This window comes from Meles meles, chromosome 4 (genome assembly GCF_922984935.1).
Source record: "Meles meles chromosome 4, mMelMel3.1 paternal haplotype, whole genome shotgun sequence".
NCBI classification, from domain to species: domain Eukaryota; kingdom Metazoa; phylum Chordata; class Mammalia; order Carnivora; family Mustelidae; genus Meles; species Meles meles.
In genome coordinates, this window is record NC_060069.1 from 42,264,030 (window position 1) to 42,286,987 (window position 22,958).

General features: G+C 45.7%; 1 protein-coding gene across 2 annotated transcripts in view; it reads right to left on the reverse strand.

Moving 5' to 3' along the window:
- Window positions 1-11,562: 11,562 nt before the first annotated feature.
- Window positions 11,563-22,958, reverse strand: part of HEG1 (heart development protein with EGF like domains 1) — a 90,417-nt gene continuing 79,021 nt past the window's right edge. For both annotated transcript variants that reach the window (XM_046002315.1, XM_046002316.1), the window contains exons 16-18: window positions 22,638-22,725; window positions 19,041-19,215; window positions 11,563-16,856 (exon numbers count right to left, since the gene is read on the reverse strand). In XM_046002315.1, the coding sequence (XP_045858271.1) occupies window positions 16,707-16,856; window positions 19,041-19,215; window positions 22,638-22,725 (413 nt within the window). In that variant the 3' untranslated portion in view covers window positions 11,563-16,706. The remainder of the gene's footprint in view (window positions 16,857-19,040; window positions 19,216-22,637; window positions 22,726-22,958) is intronic.

Genomic DNA, 22,958 nt, shown 5'->3' on the forward strand with positions numbered 1-22,958 from the left:
AAGGATCCTGGTCTTTCAGCTCCAGTGTTGCCAAGTGATACTGGTCATCCTTGTGCAGGAGTCATGTTAATCTTCCCCCTGTGGTTCTAATTTCTGTGCTCCTGAAGGGAACACACCAAGTGATATTGGTCAACAGGCTACTCAGCCCTTCCGACCATCGTGTTTCTCACTTACAACATGGCGACTATGAGATCTAACATGCTTATGGGCTTGAGGATGAAATAAGAATATATGCAAAATGCTTGGTCTCCAGACAGGGGTAGTCTCCCTTCCTCTTCAGCACTATGTGAAAATTAATATTTTCTGTATCATCGGTCTTCTTGCACTTTCTCCTCTGTCAGTCATCTGTGCATGTCTTTTATCCACGTATCTGTTGGGTTTTCAGTGTTGTTTTTTGTTTGTTCTTTGTGTTCTAAGTAAGCTCTACACTGAATACGGGGCTTGAACTTATGTCAAGATCAAGAGTTACATGCTCTCCTGACTACACCAGCCAGACACCCCAGTTTTTGGTTTTTTTTTTTAAGTAATTGGTATGAGGTTTGGAGCATCAACATATGTATTAACCTCCTTCCATCGTATCTGCTGTAAATATGTCATTCTCATTTGCTTTTTAAATATTTTTCTTTATACCCTCTTCTTAGTTTGTATAACAACACTGCCCCTCTGTTAGCTAAGAATTGAGAGGTCTCTGAGATTTTAGAATTTTATGTAAACATATTCCAATGAATTAGCAGAACCTGTGGATAAATAAGGAAACTATTCACCCAAATATTCAAGTGCTCTTGAGATCTTTTTGGTCTTTGGATCATCAGGCTTTGCAAGGGATACTTCAGAGATGGTGCTGATGGTGATTGCCCTGTTGAGGCTGTCCGGCGTCTTTGACTACCTATTCCATGTGTGGGGGTCTCCTCCATCATGAGTCCTGGGGCTCCAAGGTAGAAGCCAAGACCTTGCTTACACAGCCTCTCTTGCCCCTGGGATGCAGGCCTCTGACATGGTGCCATCAGTTGGGGGCACGGGCACAAGACTCATATTTACAAGACAGAAGTGAAAGGAAGCAGCACCAGATGGAGTCCTGTCTCTGGAAGGATGAGCAGCTGAGGTGTCAGCCTCCTGCCTGGGGTCCGTGGTGGGAGCGGTAGGGTCTGTGCCGAGCAGTGGGAGCAGCCAGGTTGTCTTTGATGGGGCACTCCTGCAGGGTGATGAGGCCGTTGTTCCTGTCTGGGGATCCTCTGAGTCCCTGCTGGAGTTCTGTGAGTCATCTGATAGCCTTTAAAAAAGCCAAAGGGAGTGGAGGCCCACCTCTGCAACTGAGAACCCCAACTAATACAGGAGATTGTTACAGTCAGGAAAATTTAAGACTCTTCTTCTCTCCAAGAAAACAATAATAATAGCACTTAGTTGCCCACTGAGTGCCTACAATATGCCAGGAAGTGTGCTAGACCGTGTGTATGTGTGTGTGTGTGTGTGTGTGTGTACATATATACACACATATTCTTCAACAATTCTGAAAATTATATATTTTTGTCCTTATCTTATTTGTCATTTTTTATTTTTGTTTTTAAAGATTCTATTTATTTATTTGAGAAAGAGTGAGCATGTGAGCAGGGGGATGGGCAGAGAGAAGAAGCAAAGACTCTTGAGCAGACTCCACACCCAACATAGAGCCCAATGCGGGGCTTGATCCCAGGACCCTGAGATCATGACCTGAGCCGAAGCCAAGAGTCGGGATGCTTAACCGACTGAACTACCCAGGGCCCCATCATCTTATTTTTTTAAAATTAATAATTTTATTGTTTTTATTAAAATCACTCATCCTTATTAAATAAATTCAAGCAACATGGAAAAGCCTGAGGAGGAAGGGAACAGCCACCCATAATCCAGTGAGCAGTGTTAACACGTGGAGGATGCCATGGGAGACATCTCTGTCCACGCGTATAGACCGATGGAGAGAGAGGGGGTGGAGGTAGATAGATGGATAGGGATAACTGTATGAGATAATATAGATTCTTGTTTTCAAATGGAACAAGACATTTAGTTTAGTTTTTTTAAGATTTTATTTACTTATTTGACAGAGAGAGAGAGAGATCACAAGCAGGCAGAGAGGCAGGCAGGGGGTGGGGGGAGGCAGGCTTCCTGATGAGCAGAGAGGCTGATGTGGGGCTCGATTCCAGGACCCTGGGACCATGACCTGAGCCAAAGGCAGAGACTTTAACCCACTGAGCCACCCAGGTGCCCCAAGACATTTAGTTTTTAATTGGAATTAACAGAAGAAAAAATCAATTGGGGGTAAAAATGAAATGATTTCTAAACTTAAAAAAATAGTTTCTCTACTACAAGAGATACTATTTCCCAAAACATGCCTTCAAGAGAAAGGAAGCAAGTACAGGCCTACCTTACAGGTATTGCAGGTTCAGTTCCAGACCACTGTAATAAGGTGAGTATCAAGTAACGTGAATATCACAATAACCCAGGGGAGGCTGGGTGGCTCAGTTGGTCGGGCGACTGCCTTTGGCTTAGGTCATGATACTGGAGTCCCCAGGATCAAGCCTCCCATAGGGCTCCCTGCGCAACGGGGAGTCTGTTTCTCCTTCTGACCCTATCCCCCACCATGCTTCCTCTTTCTCTCATTATCTCTCTCCCAAATAAATAAATAAAATCTTTTAAAAAATAAAGTGATTCAAACGGCTATTTTGGTTTCCCAGTGCATACAAAAGTTATGTTTATGCTATGCTATAATCTATAAAGTGTGCAAGACCATTATACCAAAAAAGTATACATATACCTTAATTTAAAAATACAGTATGGCTAAGAAATGCTAACCAACATCTGAGCTTTCGGCAAGACATAATATTTCAGCTGGCAGAGGGTCTTGCCTTGATGTTGGTGGTTGCTGACTGATCAGCGTGGTAGCTGAGTCATCTCTGGCAGCTGTGGCCTTACACAATGTATTTTTTTTAAAGATTTTATTTATTGATTTGAGAGAGAAGAGGGGCAGAGCACAAAGGGAGTGGGACTGGGAGAGGGAGAAACAGACTCCCCACTGAGCAGGGGCCTGATGTGGGAATCGATCCCTCGACCCTGAGATCATGACCTGAGCCGAAGGTAGATGCCTAACTGACTGAGACACCCAGGTGCCCACAAAATGTATTTCTTAAATAATAAGACTTGACAATGGAAATTACTCCTTGATATATGTGCTCAGAATGGATGTTGCGTGAGCAGACAAGAAAATGGTGTGAATCTCCTTGGAGAGCTCTATCAGAGCTTTTGGGCGACCATGTGCATTGACAATGAGCAGTAGATATTTTGAGAGGAATCTTTTCTCTGAGCAGCAGGTCTCAACGGTAGGCTTAAGATATGCACTAAGCCACATTGTAAACAGATGTGCTGTCAGCCAGATTTCGTTGTTCCATTTATGAAGCACAGGGAGAGTAGATTTTGCACAATTCCTAAGGGCCTTAGGATTTTCAGAATGGTAAATGAGAACGGGCTTCAACTTCAAGTCACCAGCTACATTAGCCCCTAAAAAGAGAGCCAGCCTGTCCTTGGAAGCTTTGAAGCCAGGCATTGATTTCTCCTCTCTAGCTAGGAATGTCCTTGATACATCTTCTTCCAACAGAAGGCTGTTCTGTCCGCATTGAAAATCTGTTGTTTAGTGTGGCCATCATCATGGGTTATCTGAGCTAGACCTTCTGGAGAACTCGCTGCAGCTTCTCCATCAGCATCTGCTGCTTCCCCTTGCACTTTCATGTTACGGAGACGTCTTCCTTCCTTAACCCTCATGAACCCACCTCTGCTGGCTTCTGACTTTTCTTCTGCAGCTTCCTCACCTCTATCAGCCTTCCTAGAATTGAAGAGAGTTAGGGCTCTTTTCTGGATTAGGCTTTAGCTTAAGGGAATGTTTGTGTTGACCTATCCAGACCACTCAGACTTTCTCCGTATCTGCAGTAAGGCTGTGTCACTATCTTATCATTCATGTGTTCACTGGAGTAGCATTTTTAATTTCCTTCAAGAACTCTTCCTTTGGGGGCACCTGGGTGGCTCAGTGGGTTAATCCTCTTCCTTTGGTTCAGGTCATGATCTCAGGGTCCTGGGATCAAACCCTGCATCAGGCTCTCTGCTCATCAGGGAGTCTGCTTCCTCCTCTCTCTCTGCCTGCCTCTTTGCCTACTTGTGACTGTCTCTGTCAAATAAATAAATAAAATCTAAAAAAAAAGAACTCTTCCTTTGTACTTACAACTTGGCTAACTCTTTGGTACAAGAAGCCTACCTTTTGGTAGACTACCTTTTGGTAGACTACCTTTGGTACAAGAGGCTACCTGTCTTAGCTTGTGACATGCCTTCCTCATGAAGCTTAAATCATTTCTAGCTTTTGATTTAAAGAGAGAGACATGTAACTCTTCCTTTCTCTTGAACACTTAGAGGTCGTTGTAGGGTTATTAGTTGGCCTAATTTCAATACTGTTGTATCTCAGGGAACAGGGAGGCCTGAGGACAGGGAGAGAGATGGGGAAACGGCCCATCAGTGGAATAGTTGGAACACATACAACATTTGTCAATTAAATTTGCCATGTCATATGGGCAACTCTTTATGTTGCCCCCCAAATTATAATAGTAATATCAAAGATCACTGATCACAGATCACCATAACCAATATAATAATGAAAAATTTCAAAGTATTGCAAAATTTGGGATGCCTAGGTGGTTCAGTCTGTGAAGTGTCTGCCTTCAGCTTGGGTTGTGGTCCCGAGTTCTGGGATGGAGTCCCACATGGGGCTCCCTGCTGGTGGGGAGTCTGCTTCTCCCTCTCCTCACTTGTTCTCGCTCATTCAAATAAAAAATAAAATCTTTAAAATACTGCGAGAATTACCAAAATGTGACAGAAACATGAAGTGTGCAAATGCTGTCGGGAAAATGTGCACTTGCTTGATGCAGGACTGTCACAAACCTTCAGTTTGGAAAAAACACAGTATCTGCAGGGTACCTGGGTAGCTTAGTCAGTTGAGCTTCCGACTCTTGATTTTGGCTCAGGTCATGATCGGGGGGGGGGGGGGGGGGTAGTGGTGACATCAAGCCCCACATCATGCTCTGTGCTGGTGCGAGGAGCCTGCTTAAAATTCTCTTTCTGTCTCTAACCCTCCCTTTCTCTCCCCCACCCCACCACTTGTGCTCTCACTCAACAAACAAAAATGCAATATCTGAAATGTGCAATAAAGCAAAGTGCAATAAAATAACATATGTGTGTATTGTGCACAAACCCCTGAGATACAGTATTTTCAAAAACTTATTAACTTCAAACAGTATGGATTGATCTACCTGCTGTGAAAACTGAGGGAAAGAGCATCCCATTCTCCCACACTTACTGTTTTGGTTACTAACATTATTTATGCTTTGTCAGGGTTTTGTAACATTTCTATTCTATTCCTAGATTTTATTCTCTTTCTTCAGTCTTAGTTCTAAGCTAAACAGTTTCAATGCTTACCCTCATGGCTTCTTCATTCCTATGTTCAGTATTTTGATTTTTCTCTTGGCTGGCAGGACTTCACCATGGAGCAATTTTTTGGGTGCTGGGTTCCCTAAAATCTTTCCTTTTAGACAGTCTCTGCCTTGTTCTTTCATGAAGTGAGTAACTTTGTAGATATTGCTCCATTGCCCTCAAGCTTTGCATGTTGCTGTGAAGTCTGAGATCAGCTCGACTCTGTCCTGTTGAAAGGGACTTCCTTTTCATACTTGAGACTAACCCAGCTTTAAAAACAGGGGAAAAAGGGGACACCTGGGTGGCTCAGTGGGTTAAAGCCTCTGCCTTCCTTCGGCTCAAGTCATGATTCCAGGGTCCTGGGGTCAAGTCCCACGTCAGGCTCTCTGCTCAGCAGGGGGCTTACCTTCCCCACTCTCTCTGCCTGCCTCTCTGTCTACTTGTGATCTCTGTCTGTCAAATAAATAAATCTTTTTTTTTTAATTTTTTAAAAGATTTTATTTATTTATTTGACAGACAGAGATCACAAGTAGGCAGAGAGGCAGGCAGAAAGAGAGAGGAGGAAGCAGGCTCCCTGCTGAGCAGAGAGCCCGACCTGGGACTCAATCCCAGGAGCCTGGGATCATGACCTGAGCCGAAGGCTGAGGCTTTAACCCACTGAGACACCCAGGTGCCCAATAAATAAATCTTTTAAAAAATAAAATAAAAATGGGGAAAAATAACAAAAACAAAAACCAGAGGCAACTATGATGTGAGGGATGCCACGCTTTTTCAAGGCTTTAGCCTAGTGAGTATCTCATCTGAGCCCAGGAGATGTCTCTGAAGCCTGCAATCTTCTAAGAACAGCATGACTTGGCATCTGTCTTGTACAACTACCAGGGACATTAGGAAACTTTGAGAAAAGTAACTCAGACTCATAGGGCCTCAATTTCCTCTTTCATAAAATGACCCAGGTGGACCATGTCAGTGGTTCTCAGATTCAAAGGTGTTAAAAACAAAACAAAACAAAAAAACTAGTGATATGTCCCAAACTTGTAATGTGGGCACACACGCGCACACACACACACACACACACACACACACACACGGAAGGAAGGAAGGGAGGAAGGAAAAGGAAAGGAAAGGAAAATTAAGGAAAGGAAAGTTAAGGGAAGGAAAATTAAGGAAGGAAAGTTAAGGAAAGGAAAGTTAAGGAAAGGGAAGGGGAAGGAGGGATAGAGGGAGGGAGGAAAGGAAAGGAGGGAGGGAGGGAAGGAGAAAAGAACTACCATCTGCTATCACCACTGTTTCATAAAATAAAGGACATTTTTATAACTAAAAACAAGTATAAAAGACAGTATCTCTTAAAGACATTGCATTTGGGGCGCCTGGGTGGCTCAGCGGGTTAAAGCCTCTGCCTTCAGCTCAGGTCATGATCCCAGGGTCCTGGGATCAAGCCCCGCATCGGGCTCTCTGCTTGGCTGGGAGCCTGCTTCCTCCTCTCTCTCTCTGCCTACTTGTAATCTCTATCTGTCAAGTAAATAAATCTTTAAAAAAAAAAAAAGACATTGCATTTAAGTTGAATAAATTTAGCTCTTTGAAAAACTGACCACTTATTTCATGCATTTGGCCTCAGCCCAGCAATGACTTCTTCCTGGCGCAGCCCCTCTCAAAAAGAAGGTTTTGTAAGCCACATGTCGTGATGACCTCACTGCCTTGCTCTCCAGGTCACACCTGTGAGCAAAGGCGAACCTGTTCTCGTTTTCCCAGGTTATGATGACTATACCCCAGTCCCTTGGTCTTTAGAAAGGAATCAGTCTCAAAGTGAAATGTGAACCAACCAATAAGGAAGTAAAGAAGAAGATAATTCTGTGGTTGGGGTGATGGTATGAATAGACAAGGAAGACAGACTTTTTCCTCAATTTCCTTAGTCATCACTGGGCCATATATAGATCAAGTTCCCCATGGAGTATAACATTATAGTGTATTGCTCAAAATAACTTTTGTCTTATTGATATCATTGTGATAATGCCTTTCAGTGGGACTTGGTAACTGTGAAGTAAGCGGGAGGGAGAGACAGAAGAACAAATATTCTAGTTGTATACAAACAAGACATTGGTCTCAAGTATGCCTACTAGGGAGCTTATAACCCACACCTATTCAATGTTGGCTTCAACCCAGGCTAGAGCTAAATGAAGGATCCTATTCTTTAGATACACTTGAGAGACATCCTATCATTTAACCTCTCCACATACCTCTAAATTAGGATCTTAGTATTTCTCTTTTATAGGGGAGGAAACTAATGATCAGAACAGTAAAGAAATTCACCAAGATATAGCACACGGGGCACCTGGGTGGCTCAGTTGGTTGGGTTTCTGCCTTCGGCTCAGGTCATGATCCTGGGGTCCTGGCCTCGAGCCCTGCCTTGGGCTCCCTGCTCGGTGTGTGTGGGGTGTCTGCTTCTACCTCTGCCCCTCCCCCCTTTTGTAAACACTCTCTCTCTCTCTCTCTCTCAAATACATAAAATCTTTAAGAAAAAACATCTCATAGCTAATAAGCTCTTTCAAACCTACGTCATTCTGGTTCAAAACTCATATATATCACAAAGTTTCAGCAGCAGGCTTAGAAAATATTAGCCACTATTGAATGTTTCTAATGTGACTTTTTTTTTTTTTAGATTTTATTTATTTATTTATTTGACAGTGAGAAAGATCACAAGTAGGCAGAGAGGCAGGCAGAGAGAGAGAGGAGGAAGCAGTCTCCCTGCTGAGCAGAGAGCCTGATGTGGGACTCAATCCCAGGACCCTGGGACCATGACCTGAGCTGAAGGCAGAGGCTTAACCCACTGAGCCACCCAGGCGCCCTCTAATGTGACTTCTTAACAAAACAAAACAGCAGCAACAAAACCCCCAACCAAACAAACCTAAAATCACTTCGTTGGAGAATTTCAGTGATAATCATTACTGTTCCAAGGCACTGAACTAGGAACCAAGCCATTCATATAAGCTACAGTTAGACTAGTGTTAATTCTAGAGCGCTGCGCTAGTCAGGATGGACTGAGTGATGCTGCGGCAGGCGACTCCTCAATCTCAGAGCCTTAACAAAACAACAGGACGTTTCCAAGCCCAGAGAGCCAGGGTCCCACGCCAACAACAGTGGCTCCGTCTCAACGTGTACTTCCATGATTGCGGAGGCGAGAAAAGTGAACCTCACACATTGGCTCTTAAAGCATCATCCCGGAAGGGATACATTTCACTTCTGTTCATGTTTCTCTGGCCAAAGCAAGTCCTATAGCCGTATTTCACAAGAGGTGGGGAAGTACATGCTACCTCATGCCTGGAAGGAGGAAAGCTGGACATTTCCTTAGTGAACCACAGAAATCCTCCTCCCCACCTCTAGGGAACCACTCATCTGTTTCCTGCCCCCACAGTTTTATCTTTTCCAGAATATAATATAGATGGCATTACCTGGTATGAAGGCTTTTACATCTGGCTCTTTTTACTTAGCACCTGGTTCTGAGACCAAAGCAGGGGCCTGCCTCCTGCGGTGGTTTGTTCCTTTTCTTTGCTGAGTACTAGTCCATTGTACCCTTGTTCCCCAGCTCATCAGGTGAAGGGTTTCCTAGCACATCTTTAGTGTTTCATTAGGGGTGCCTGGGTGGCTCGGGCTCTCTGCTCAGCGGGGAGCCTGCTTCCCTTCCTCTCTCTCTCTGCCTGCCTCTCTGCCCACTTGCGATCTCTGTCAAATAAATAAATAAAATCTTTAAAAAAATAATAAAGTGTTTCATCTACAAATACCTGCTTGGGCTTTGCTACAAGAGATCCTTGCTAAGCATTCCTGTTCAGTTACACCTCATAGTTGTGCACACGCTTGCTATCAGGGAGTCACCAGCCTGCAGCTCCTAGAGTGACTGACTCCCTAGGACCTTCAATTTCAGTGTATTTCTTCTGTTGCAATGGTTCGTCTTCTCACTTACTCACTCATTCTGTTTTAGCAAATGCCTGTTAGGTGGCATTTGAACATCTAATGTTCAACAGGACAGTCTTAATTTCCACCCTTACAGATATCCAATTTTGGGCTCATTAACCTCTTTGTTATATGGGGAGCAGGAGGAGGGGAGGGAAGAGGGAAATGACAGCAAGTCCAAGGTCTTTGGGGCCAGTTACTAGTGAATCAGCATTGAGAAAACATTAATTCTGCAGATGTCTTTCTTTGGGTGACAGGAGTTCACTACTGTAGAGAACCGGTATGTTCTCTTGGTGTTGCATTTCTGTGTTTACAGAGTCTTCTCACATGATTCTCCCTTTTAATCCTTACAACTCTGCAAGGCAGTCATTATTATTCCTGCTTTAGGGATCAGAACTCTGAGGCTCAGAGAGTTGAGTAACACTTTGCGCCTGAGATCACAATCTGGGAAAACAGCCATGAAATTTAGAGAATGTCTCGTACCAGTGGTTGGAGCCCAGGCCTTGCAGTGGTGCAGTAAGTTTTTACAAGGTAAATAAAAAATCAAGAAATATCTTTATTCTTGGCATCTCTCTTCTTTTTTTTTTAAAGATTTATTTATTTATTTGACAGTGAGAGAGATCACAAGTAGGCAGAGAGGCAAGTAGAGAGAGAGGAGGAAGCAGGCTCCCTGCTGAGCAGAGAGCCCAATGTAGGGCTTGATCCCAGGACCCTGGGATCATGACCTGAGCCGAAGGCAGAGGCTTTAACCCACTCAGCCACCCACGCGCTCCTCTCTCCCTTCTTCTTAAAGATTTTATTTATTTGTTTATTTTAGAGAGAGAGAAGCTACGTGGGGTGAGTCAGGGTGGGGCAGAGGGGGAAGGAGAGAGAATCCCATGCAGACTCCATGCTGAGTGTGAGCCTAACATAGAACTCAATCTTGCAACCCTGAGATCATGACCCAAGTCAAAATCAAGAGTCAGGACGCTTAACTGACTGAGTCATTCCAGAGCCCCCGGCATCCCTCTTCTATCCTCCTGAAGTTCATGCTTGCTACGTCAGATGGCTACAGGATGCCACAACCCAGTTCTGGGGATTCAGAGCTGTCTTGGCCATCCAGGATCCAATACACAAGGACTGTGGACTACCCCCCTTATTTTTTGTCATTTCCCAAGCAACTGGAACAACTCAGTGTGCATTGATGAAGTCCTTTAAGTCCAAGAGTCTAAAAATATTTTTTAGATCTTTGCTTACTGGCAAATCAAATCTGGTCAGATGCACAAGTAGGACAAGCACTCTGGCCAGCTTGTCAGTGGACAGCAATAGACCCACTGTTAGGTCCTAAGACAATACCACGGGTGAGTGGGTCCTGGAAATGCTCTGATGTCCCGCTGAGGTGGGTGGGAGAACGAGAGGGTCAGTTTTGGGGTCCTGTTGAAATCTCCGTTGGGACGGGCTAAGAAAGCTGGGTTGAGGGGCAGCTGGGTTAGGAGAGGAGAGTGCTGCTGGTCATGCCCACTCCAAGCTGTCTGATGGACTGCTACCCTGATATAATGTGCCCAAAGTTCACCCTCAGGCACCAAGCCGACATGGTTAGCCTCTCCTAGTGACCAAGGTTTCCATCATACAGCGTCTGAGAGGCTCACCATCCCTGCCATGAGAGGAACTGAAGGAAGCAAATAATTAATGAACATCTATCTAGCCAGGCAGCCATATTTGCGGCCAGCACGAGTGTAAGTCTCGTGGTCTGCTGTCTTCATGTTCCACAGATTCTCCCGGCCATGGAGCACAGACATGCTTGCTTCCTGCCCCTTCCCCTCCAAGATGTGAAAAGATGGCGTGGGGTGGTTGCGGGGGAGGCATTCAGGAGGAAATATGGAACGTCTTAACTGATTATCTATTCTCCAATCCATAGAAAGGAAAGCAAACACCAGCAGGTGTTATACACCTGAGTCAGGCTTTTTTAATCATTTAGTGTGTCTGTCCATCCACCCATCATCAAAAGTGTATTTCCTCACTGAGCTGGGCACTGAGGATCCAGAAATGACTCAGTCCCTATGTTTGCCACACAAGAGGTTCCCGAAGAGTTCCATTGTTAACTTGTGAAAGGTAACCTGCTGCCCCCTGTTTGCTTGTTATTATGAGAAAAATGCACAGTGAAAATGATATTCATTTTATTGCATCATTTACTGACTAGAACGCCAGACTTAAAGTAGATATAAGTATAAAAATAACCAGATTCTTACAAATAATACTTTGCTGCTACAGTACTGAATAATTAGTGGAGGTGGCAATTATAATACAACTTTAAATAACATTCTCATAATGGTTTTAACACAATCGACCAGGGGTTTAAGGTTTAAAGGTTTGCAAAAAGGAATTCGGGACAATGTGAAAACTCAAGAAGTTCATATTCCAGCAACATGCTTCATTTAACCGTAAGTCCAACAACACAAACATTAATGAAACTCACAGCAACCCAGGATGAAAAACCTTTTTTTTTTTTTGAAGAAACAGGCCAAGGTAATACAGAAATCTGGGTTAGTTTCCTGGATAGACTGGTTCCCTCCCACCCCCATCCAGTCCCATCCTTCCTAGGCAAGAACTCTGCACCTGCATTGCATGTACTTAAAAAATATAATAATTAAACAAACAAACAAACAAACCAGAATCTAGTAGGCAAATCTTTTGAAATGTCCTGTTAAAAAATGCCGAGGGGACAAAGCTGGTATAAGATCTCTGTTTATAGACCTAAATTGTCCCCTTGGGTTTCACAGGCTTTTTTGTGAGCAGTTGCCAGCAAACAGGATGGATTATAACACTATGAAAAGATAGTTTAGCACAACAAATTCACTGGCATTTAATACTTTGATATTTCTAGTCTTTTAACCAGTCTCCTTCTCTGGGGATTTCAGAAAAGAAAAAAAGAACACACACTCAAAGGACAACTCTACAAAACCCTATCTGTTTCCATGAATGCACACAAGAACCTCAGAAAGATGCTTGGTCAGGAAGGAGGAAATGACACATCCTTTCTAATCCCCACAAAAGTCTTCCCATAGAAAAAATATCTCTGATGTGAAGGGCAGTTTTAAAGAAGACAGAGAATACTGAAATACTGAACTTTGCATTCTTCCTGTCTCCAAACAAGTGTTCTCATTTTGAGATTGGGGTAAGTATCTTAGAACAATGGGTCCGAACCCGACTTTGGAGCATGCTAGGCTAAACTCAGCCAGAAGCAACTAGAATGCTTGGCTTTAGCTTCTTCAGCCTAAGTTCCCAGGGTCACCGGGTACTCGGGCCCTTGGCCAGTGGGCAAGACGGCTTCACAGAGACCCCACAAAGCCACATGCGCGGTATATCCCTCAGAGGCGCTCTGGAAACTTCCACATCTGAATAAATACCATCCTTCAGAAACATTTTCTTAGGCAGCCGTCCAGCCCTGCAAAGATGCTGCCTTTCTGTTTGGACCAACTTTAAGAACTACCTCTTCGAAAACTTAATAGTCACATCTTTGTTTAGAATTCCAAATGCTAGCAGCCAGCTCAATTACCCTCTCCATTCAACATACTTGACTCTGAATGACTTAGCCGCTTCTGAAAATAAATTTTCGTCCAAGGAGGAAGATTTTTCAGCATTTAAGACATTCAACTGAATATGTTCACGACTCTGATCACATTCACAAAAATATGCTTCTAATAAGTGGTAGCCACAGCCTTCCCGCGAACACAAGGCAAAATGGCCCTCAGCGGGCATCTAAGTCTGGCTGTGTTTGCCAGAAACCTGGGTCATTGCCTCACCCTTCCTACGCCCCAAGCCACGTACCAGTACACTTCTCGCTAAACACAAGCCAGCCACTCTTAACCTCATGTGTCCGAGAAATAGATGCAATTACATGCAATGAACCCAAAAGGACTTTTTCAAAAAGGAATCAACATTGTTTTGTTTTGTTTTGCATTTCATGTCATTAGTTCAATTAATGCTTAATAATATTAAGGTTCTTCAAAAAAAAAAGTATATTATAAGCCCACTCTCTCCTGCCCTCTTTGACATATAAGGTCCATTTGGATGGTGAGGCATTCACAGGAAGGCAAGGCAGGTAGAGGGGTTTGAATCCTGGCTCTCTAAGGCAAGATATTCATTCTCTCTGGAAGTTCAGGTGAGCAAGAAACAGATATTCTCATGCATGCTTCACCAGGGTGTGGTGAGGCCAAGGGCCTTGCACAGAGCCGGGTCATGGTGGGAACACCAGAGATTCGGGTCACGACAGGTAGACTTCGTCAATTCTCTCCAGGGCCCTGGGCTGGCTTGTGGGGCCGAGGAAAAGACAGGAGAAAGAGCCCTCCCCCCACCCGCCGCCCCAGCTTAAACAAACCCACAGTGGCCAGGAGGCTGGCAGGTAACCCCCACCTCCCATCCTGCTTTGAGGCACTGCCCGGCCCTCTAGAAGTTGAAGCCTCTCATGAGCAGTTAACTGTCCCTTTTTCCTTCCACCTTCCCCTAGCTGTGGGGCCCCAACGAGGCAGGACTGTGGCATTTCTATGGGCACGAATCGCACATTCCAGGGTCAGGGGCAGGCACGGAGCACCCGCGCTGGAGCTGAGGGCTTCTGCTCTGCAGGGGCGCACCCTACCCTGTCTCTCCAGTCCAGAGGCTGCTGCTGTCCCACTGCTTGTTTGCCCTCCGCCCAGGCAGGACCCTCTGGGAGGTACTGAACCCCAGGCAGACGTGCAGCTGGCCTCTCCCTTCCTCACTCAGGGTGGGCAGCTAACATGTAACTGGGGAGCAGTCATGCTGGTTTTCATGCCTTCTTAGACCTTCGTGCTCTTGAGACAGCCCCTCCCCAACACCACAGCCTCCTAGCAAGGAGATACATTTGAACCTCACATCGTTGGAGGCCTCCTTTTTTCACAGTAAAAGAAAAACAACATTCTTAATCCACTTCACACGCACCAAACCTACTCACAAGAAAGCACTCTTGGAACTCACAAGGACACTCTTCCGGACCTCAGCATTCTTCTTAAGAATGCTTTTGAGACAAAACACTTAACTGTGTAGCTTATAGCTTCTGGTCCTGACACAGGAGATGATCGGTCAGCTGAGACAGCATCGGACACCTTTAGCTGCGAATGCCTGGGAACACACACACACACCCCACACACACCCCACCATGGCTCTGGGTTCTGGGGATAAGCAAGGATCTGCATCAAGAGCCAGGAAGCGAGGTCACTTCACCAGGGAGGCAAGTCTGTTGGCCTAGGTGAGCAGAGGGCAGGAGCTCGGAGCTCTCCAGTTAGGTGTGAGACCAGGGGGCATGAAGGCCCTTTGGTTCCCCCAGAAAGAGGTAAGACCCAGAGATTTCAGAAAGGTGATGCCCTGAAATTTGAAGCTGGCATCCGCTGACAACAAGAGAATTGGTATCTCAGGAGATGAGTCCAATGTAATGATTAAAAAGCGTCACACCTGACTTGTATTCCTGCTGCCAGCAGAGTGATGGTGGCTCATGGAGGCCAGGGGACACAAAAGTTGACACTTAGAACGCTAAGGATGAGGATTACAGAACAGTAAGGGTGAGATAGGCTCTGAAGAGATGAGAACTCTGAAGAAACAACCATGCCCAGGACAGAACTGTCCCCAAAGGCTAGACCGCTTCCAGAAGCTCCAGGCTTCAGGGTGGGAACACTTCTCTGACCACCGTGTTCTCCTTACTTCATCCCAAACCGGGATGTGTCAAAAGCACATGGCGGGAATAATCGCAGTTCCACAAGGAGCAGGTAAAGACACCCCGCCCTGGGGGTGCCCCTCCCCCCACAGGACCCAACTCACAGGCATAATAAATAAGACACGCGGCACTTCCTTCCAAAGGCAAACTCTCAACGCCTAAACTGGCCGGAAGTCTTTAGTTCTCCGACGCTCACTGAAACTACCATGTTTCTGGAGGGGACTCCGCAGTAGTATAAAGAGGGACGAATTACTGCATGAGAGAAAATAAGTTATTTCTTCCGTGAATAAACAGCTTTGAGCCCTTAGTTGAAAGAGAACACTGAGTTTGTGGGCAAGATCCCGGATAGGGTCACAGAAGCCGCCCCAGAAGGGAAGCAGACTCACGGACGTGTGGCTCCATCCCAGCTCCCGGGTCTTCCTCAGGAACCCACACAGGCTTCCCAAAGCACGAGGGTTTCAGGAAGTGGACCGTGCCCGGTCAGCCCAGTCCTCAGCCACATCCGGGTGCTTCTCCCTCAGTGGCGGAATTCCCGCTCAGGCCCAGCTGCGTTCGGCTTCCCATTTCTACTGCACAGACATAGCAGCTTCGACCTCCGCGGGGGAGGACAGAGTCCCGAGTCCCGAGTCCCGCGCCGGCACCCGGCGCTGCTTCAGGGAAGAGAAGCCCCCCGCCTCCCCTCCACCCTGGCCCTCGGCTCTGCGACTCTCTGGGCCTCCTCCCCACAGCGCCCCGCCTCACTACGGGCAGCGGGAGGCCTCTAATTAAAAGCAAATGCAACTTGTCTTGCCCTGATGCAGACTTGTTTGAAAAAGGGAGAATTAACTGCGGAGGGAAAAAAAGAAACACTCTTAAATAAATGTGACCTTGACTACAAAATGGAGTGTGTGCTATACCTCGCACAGTTCAGTTGCTCATTTTGAGGGTTGGGATGGAAACTGCAGAAGACCTAGAACCTACTAAAAATACTGTGTGCTCACCTGCAGCATCTCCAAACCTTAGTGGTATGTTCAACCGTGGTTTAGCATGTAGATACCGGGCAGGGGAACCACGAAAGAGCCTGTACTTTGCAGTAAATTAATCACCAGATTGAGGCCTATGGGAGGGTCTGAGGAAAAGAGGCCTTCTTTTTGGAACAGTCTTGGAAAAAATCCAAAAGGAGAGAGACTTCTCTATCCAATTGACTAAAGTGCAAACTAAGGAAAGACTGGGTCCTGGCGAAGGTGCCTGAAGACATGCCCTGGCTAAGAGTCAACCCGTGGCCCATGACCCATGGCTGGTGGCCCCGAGGTGGCTGCCGCATTCGGGGACTTCCGGGACTGGCCCCTGTTCATGTTCACAGTAAGGGCAAAGGTGCCCAAGGAGCAGCCCTCAGTTCCACGTCCCGGATCCGTCTGTCCCCTTCCCCTGTGGTCATGCCCCTCACGCCTGTCCCGCTGCTTCCTGCTTGCCACAGGAGTGTGGCTCCGTGAGTCCTGGGAGCAGCCCGTGAGCACGCTGGCCCCCCTGGTGCAGTCCTCTGAGCGTGGAGGGCCCACAACTTGCTCAGAGTGCTGGGCTGTCTGTCTCTCTTCCGCACTTAGAAATAGTCTCTTCTCCTGCTCTCATCACTGATGAAAGATGGGTTATACTGTCCAGGGAAAATGCACGAGTGCCGTGACCCCGGCAGACCAGTATACGCCGGGTAGAGTCCATTGCGTTCAAGTTCAGGATTCCTTACGCTTGTGGGCTGGTGGCCAGAGAGAAGAGAAGAGAAGTGCATTTATTATTCATGGATTTAAATTTAATGTTTTTGGTTTTTTTTTCCCCTTTGGAAAAAAAGAGAAGAAAAAAGAACGCTATGTTTTAATAAACCCAGGAGGGAGGCAGCTAACTCTAGTGGAGCAAGGTCTGACCTAGAAGTCCCAGGCCCTCTCTTTGTTGGGCCTGGCATACCTTTGTCCATATTTTCAAAGGAGATTTTAAAAAGTGATCAAGGGCAGCCCAGCAATTTTAGACCAATATAGGAAAAGATGTGGACTAATTATCCTAATTATCATAAAGATTAATTATTACCTGATTATCATCTTGACATTAAAAAAAAAAAAAAGTGTCTTTCTTGCAGAGCACAGCACTAAGGTCCCTGCCACAAACAGGGAACTGACTTTTGCAAGGTCATAGGACTGCCTATCAAAAGTGGAGTCAGGACCCCAGAGTGGGAGGCCGTCAGAAACAGGCAGCCATCTCTGACCAGATCCCAGCCTAGGCCATGGCTCCCTAGCTGACGTGCAAAAGCAGCTCACGGGGAAATGACACAGCTACTTTGAGGAGAGGCCCACCAGGAGAAAATGCTTGCCTGGCAGAAAGAAAACACTGGAGACAGTATATAATGAACATGGATCCTAGGAGTGCCCGAGGTACACCTGAAGCCACTGTGAGAGACAGACTTCTCACTTAGGGGACAGCTTCATACCATAAGCGTAGGCTCTACGGACTGCTCAGCCCATTTCTGAAAGGAAGATGGGGCTGGTTTAAGTTCTTGATTATTTCTACTTCAGGCAACTCTTGGGCTAACTCCGCGGAAACACACCGGGGTTGGTCCTCTGGTGCCCTGGGTCTGTTTGTCCCTGTGTGATTTCGCCAGGCACAGGGGAAGAGTCCCTGGCAAAAGGTGTGAGGGTGCAGGCACACCTGCTCGGGCAGCAGACACCGGCAGACACCTGGCTGCTGTGAGAGGAACAGGGCTTCCCACACGGAGAACACAGCCAAGCACTTGCACGGAAACATTAACACTTAACCCCAGCTCGAAGTTTGTGTCTGCGTCTGTCTTTTCCCTTATTTCTTCTTCTTCTTCTTCTTTTTTGTTAAAGATTTTATTCACATATTTGACAGAGAAATATCGCAAGTAGGCAGAGAGACAGGCAGACGGAGAGGGGGAAGCAGGCTCCCTGGTGAGCAGAGAGCCCGATGTAGGGCTTCATCCCAGGACCCTGAGATTATGACCTGAGCCGAAGACAGAAGCTTAACCCACTGAGCCACCCAGGTGCCCTCTTACTTCTTCTTATTCTTCCCCCAGTTTCAAGTTTTCCAAAGGGTCCAATGGAAACAACAGCTTCCTTAGCATGAACCTCTCCCATCCAAAGTCTGAACCCTCAGGGTTCATCCCCATAGCAACTAGCAGGGTTGTAACTTCTGTCACAGCGCTGTTAAGTCCCCATGGGGCAAGGTTTCACATTTATTGCTACCTCAAAGAGGTCCACGTGGGATGAAAAGTCACCTACGTCTGTTTACTTCCCAGCTCAGACAGCCCCATTTGTGTTTGCCACCTTACATGAAATGAAACAGGCAGGGCACGGGTTATCTGAGGTGGGACAGAAGGAGCCAGAGCTCCCGGGGGGGTCTACCGTCTTCCCAGATGATGCGGTCCAGGGCTGGATGGGGCCCACTGTTGAAGACCCACTGAGTCAACATCTCCTAAAACTCTGAGAAGTGCTACTGGGGAGGCCACTGGATTGTTCTCTTTATCCCTGTTCCCAGTCCCACAAGCACAGGAGGTAAAGTGGGGCAGAAAAGAGATGAAAATGTGAGGGCCACAGTCTAAACACCACTAAATTCTTTCTGCTAACTTTCAGTTTCCAATCTTATAACTCAAAAGCAAATTTGATCCCAGGAAGGGTTATCGCTACAACCCCATAAAAGTAATGAGTTCGGTCGGGGGAAGTAGCCTTCATGATCTTAATGTCAAAACTAACAAATACCATGCAAATAGATCGTAAGTAAGTTGAATATTAAATTATATAAATAAGAGGCTCAGGCCACCATTCTCTTTAACCCTTAAGCAGCTTAAGTTATCTTTGTTTTACCACAAAACACAATCCCTGTACTTCTCAGAGGGGATCAGAGCCTGAGCTGCCCCGGGCACAGTGATACGCACCGAGTAATACACATCCGTCATCTGGAGGAGATTTTTGGTACTTCCGTTCTCGTGCATTTCAATAGCTTCTCGGCCCCATTCTTGTGAGCGGGGGTTTTTGGGGTACTCAGCATATGGGGACATTTGGAAATCTCCACTTTTGAAGATGAGTTTGCTTATGTCATTTTTACTCTTTCTGTAGAGTGGAAAATAGTTGATGATTTAAATGAAATGTAAAATGAAAAAGTTTCTATTTCATAGAAATATCTATAAAAGCATGTTTTTATTATTTTAGAAGGTAAATTAGACAGAATGCTACCATTACATTCTTTTATAAATGCCCACTGAAGAAATGGCACTATTGTTATATTTTGCCTAAAACAAATAAAAAGGCAATTAGATGAAAAAAAATTGCAAAAAGATCTTCCAACTGGAAGGGACCGGTTACCATGGACAGATAGTTTGAATAGCTATCTATAGTGAAGCAGTCTTCTCCAGGGGACCGAGGTCATTGCATCTTGGGGGCAGTCAGGGAAATCAGAGTCATAAATTCCCAGAATGCTGGAGCCAAATGGTCTATAGGATTCTTTAATCCTATGGTTCTAAACCTGCCTGAAGATCAGGATATACACGGAAACTTGTAGGTTTCACCAAAATTTACTAAGAGATGGGCTCTGGGGACCGGACAGCTCTGGCTTTGTGAAAAAATAAGACTTGTTCCTCAGGTCACGTTTTGCTACTAGCGAAGCTGGGATAAGGTGCAGGCCTCCTGCCGCATCAGCCAGGGCCCTTTTACCCCATGAAGCTATTCCACTGACCATAAAACCAGGCTCTCTCATTTGCAAAAATGCCCATCTGTTTATATTACCTTCACACATTCTCATTTCAGCAGGTCAGGGAAAGCCCAGGACAAGCTCCCCTACTTGTGAGGGGTTCCCTGGCTGGAAATGGTGGAAATATGTGTGATTTACATATGGAATGGGCCTAGGAGCAGACATTTTTCGTTATATTTGCCCTGGATAAAATAATCTGAAGTTTCTTCCTTCTTGCCTCCCTTCCCTATAAATAAACTTTCTGGGAAGGCACAAAATGACTCAGGGTCATAAAACCAAATGTCCCGCATGTGGCTTAGGCGTTGTTCCTTCTTGCAAGTTCAAGAACAGATCTGCCACTGTGTTGCTCCCTGGAGGGTGGGGCCTCCGGTTTCAAACAATGACCTAGTAATTCATGACTATCTTCCCTTTTGCCAAAGCCCATAGGCACTGGCTCCTTCTCCAGGTGGTCACACTACCTGGTTCTCCGATACTTAGCAAATAGGAGGCTTACTTCCTCTTGAGGTTTAATCCCTCTAGTTTCTGGTCTCCTACCCAGGATTTTATTTCCACTCACAGTTTGTCTTTGATGATTGGGTGGCAACTTGGCAAATGTTAGGCAAAGGCAGTACCATGAGGTGTGGGTTCCCAGAAGGACAGTTAGGGAAAACTGCTCTCTGCAGCCTTTCTGAAGGTGAAAGATATCTTATGGTGTCCTTCTTATCAATGGTCAAAAAGATAACTTGCTATTTTGGTAGGTTCCTGCCATCTGTTAGTCAGAAAAATTCCTGCCATTTATAACCATCTAAATCAAAGGTCAGAGTTTTCCATTATCTGACTAGATAACCACCCACAGAAGGGACCAACTCCTTCCTTTCTCCTCCTTTCCCAGCAGACATGCACTGCACTGGCTTCCAAGAAGCCCAGAGCCCAGCATGCTGCTGAGCGCATGCTCACCCTATGTGCCGACTACCGTTTGCTTACCAGTGAAACAGCTCTGCTAACCCTTCATCTTTGTTCGCTTCTAAATTTGCCCCTTTGAAGTATGTAAGCCAATGGTTTGAGTATATTCAGATGTGTGCAACCATCACCACAATCAATGTTTACAACAGTTATGTCACCCTAAAAAGAAGCCTCTTATCCTTTACTCCCCAGTTCGCACCCCTCACTCGCCAGCCCCAGGAAACCACTAATCTACCTCTCCGTCTGTGAGATTTGCCTATTTTGGATAGTTCATAGAGATGGAATCATATGAGAGGTGGTCTTTTGTGCATGTTTCTGTACATATTCACTTTCCAGGGTGTGGACGTCAGAGGGCGGGTACTGGGTGTAAGGGTCTATTTAGCCAGAGCATTGCCATCCAGTTAAACAGTGATTTTGTTTATGCAGCAAAACTTAAACTGACCCTGCCCACCCCCAGGGAAACTTAATTAAAAGCAAGTTGGGGAAACCAGACCCAGGTAACAAAGCCCAAATACAAGGGTGGGTCAGGTCAGGTGGAGATAACGGCCCGAATGCAGGGATGAGTTGGGTCAGGGGGAGGTATCCAATAGTGGGGGCGCATACTGTCTCCCTAGCTACCAAGGAATGTGGGCCCACCTTTTGGGCGCCTTTTGGGGGCTATTTCTGACCAAGGTGATAGGCTAGTTCAAATAGATACTATAGGGTAAATTGTAATTCAACTGGCCACCTGTGTGTGGCCAGGCCCAACCACATGGCCTTTGCTCTATAAAAGTTAGTCTGTAAGGCAGGGAGGGGTCGCCCTCTCTGTAAGGGGCGGCCGGACCAGTCGGTCTGACGGTCCGTTTGATTCTCGATGCTTGGCGCGAAATAAAGCTTTGCTTGACCTTCGCTTTCTATCAGTCTCGCTCCTTTAATCACGGACCCATTATTGGGGGATCCAACACTGGGTCACAGGTGGACAAGGTGTTTATCTTCCCAAGGAGCTGACAGACTCCTTCAGAGGGGCTGCACCATTTTGTGTTTCTGCCAGCAGAGCAGGAGCACTCCAATTCTTCCACAGACTCACCGATGCCTGCCATTTTCTTGTTTTTTAATTTTTATTTTTCATTTAAATTCAATTGAATTAATATATAATGTATTATTGGTTTCAGAGGTAGAAGTGCATGATTCATCAGTCTTATATAACACCCAGTGCTCATTATAGCCCGTGCCCTCCTTAATGCCCATGACCCAGTTACCCCATCCTCCCACGCCCCCCTTCTTGGTTTTTAAATAGGCATCTTAGTGGGTGTGCAGTGGTGTCTCCTGGCAATTTTGTTTGTATTTCCCTGATGGCTAATGATGCGGAGCGTCAGTTCATGTGCCTCCTGGCCATTTGTTCATCTCCTTTGGTGAAATGCCTATTCAAGTGTTTTGCCCATTTTTAAATGAAGTTGTCTTTTTATTATTGAGTTTTAAGAATTCTTTCTACAGTCTAGACATAAGTCCCTTATTAGACATATGATTTTCAAACCCTTTCTCCTGTTCCCTAGGTTGTGTTTTCACTTTCTTGATAGGGTTCTTTGAAGCACAGGAGTTTTTAAATTTTGATGACGTCCAATCAATCACTTTTTTGTTGCTTGTGCTTAGGGATATTCTTTTTTTAGTAAAGGAAACAGAGTCCCATTTGCTGTCCTTTCTCAATGGCACTATCTATCATGAATTTTCCTTTCTCCTTTTTTGAATGGTTCCGTTACACAGGATGATTTAATACTGTAAAGCACCCCAAACATTCTTTAAAATCTACACAGACTATTGCTTAGCAGCGGCAAAGTGAATAAGAATGTGAACTCCTGGGACTCACCGGCAGCAGGTAACAATCAGCGCGATGCCTAGAATCAGAAGAAGCCCACCTCCTGCTGCTGCGATCACCACCGTGATCAGCTGATAAGCTAAACAAGTGTTAAAAAGGAGAAAAGTAGACAGTTAAGAGGTAATGAATAAATAAGTTGAATACAAAAGAAGAGTTGCCCTCCCTGCCCCACAGCTAAGACCTTGCCTCCTCTGGTGACCTCACCTTTCATGGGGTGGGGGGCAGGCAGGGCTCCTCAATGCTAGCTCTGGCATTTGCTATGTTGGAGAATGGCAGGATATCCACCCAAAATAGTCCTCTTTAGCATGCTTA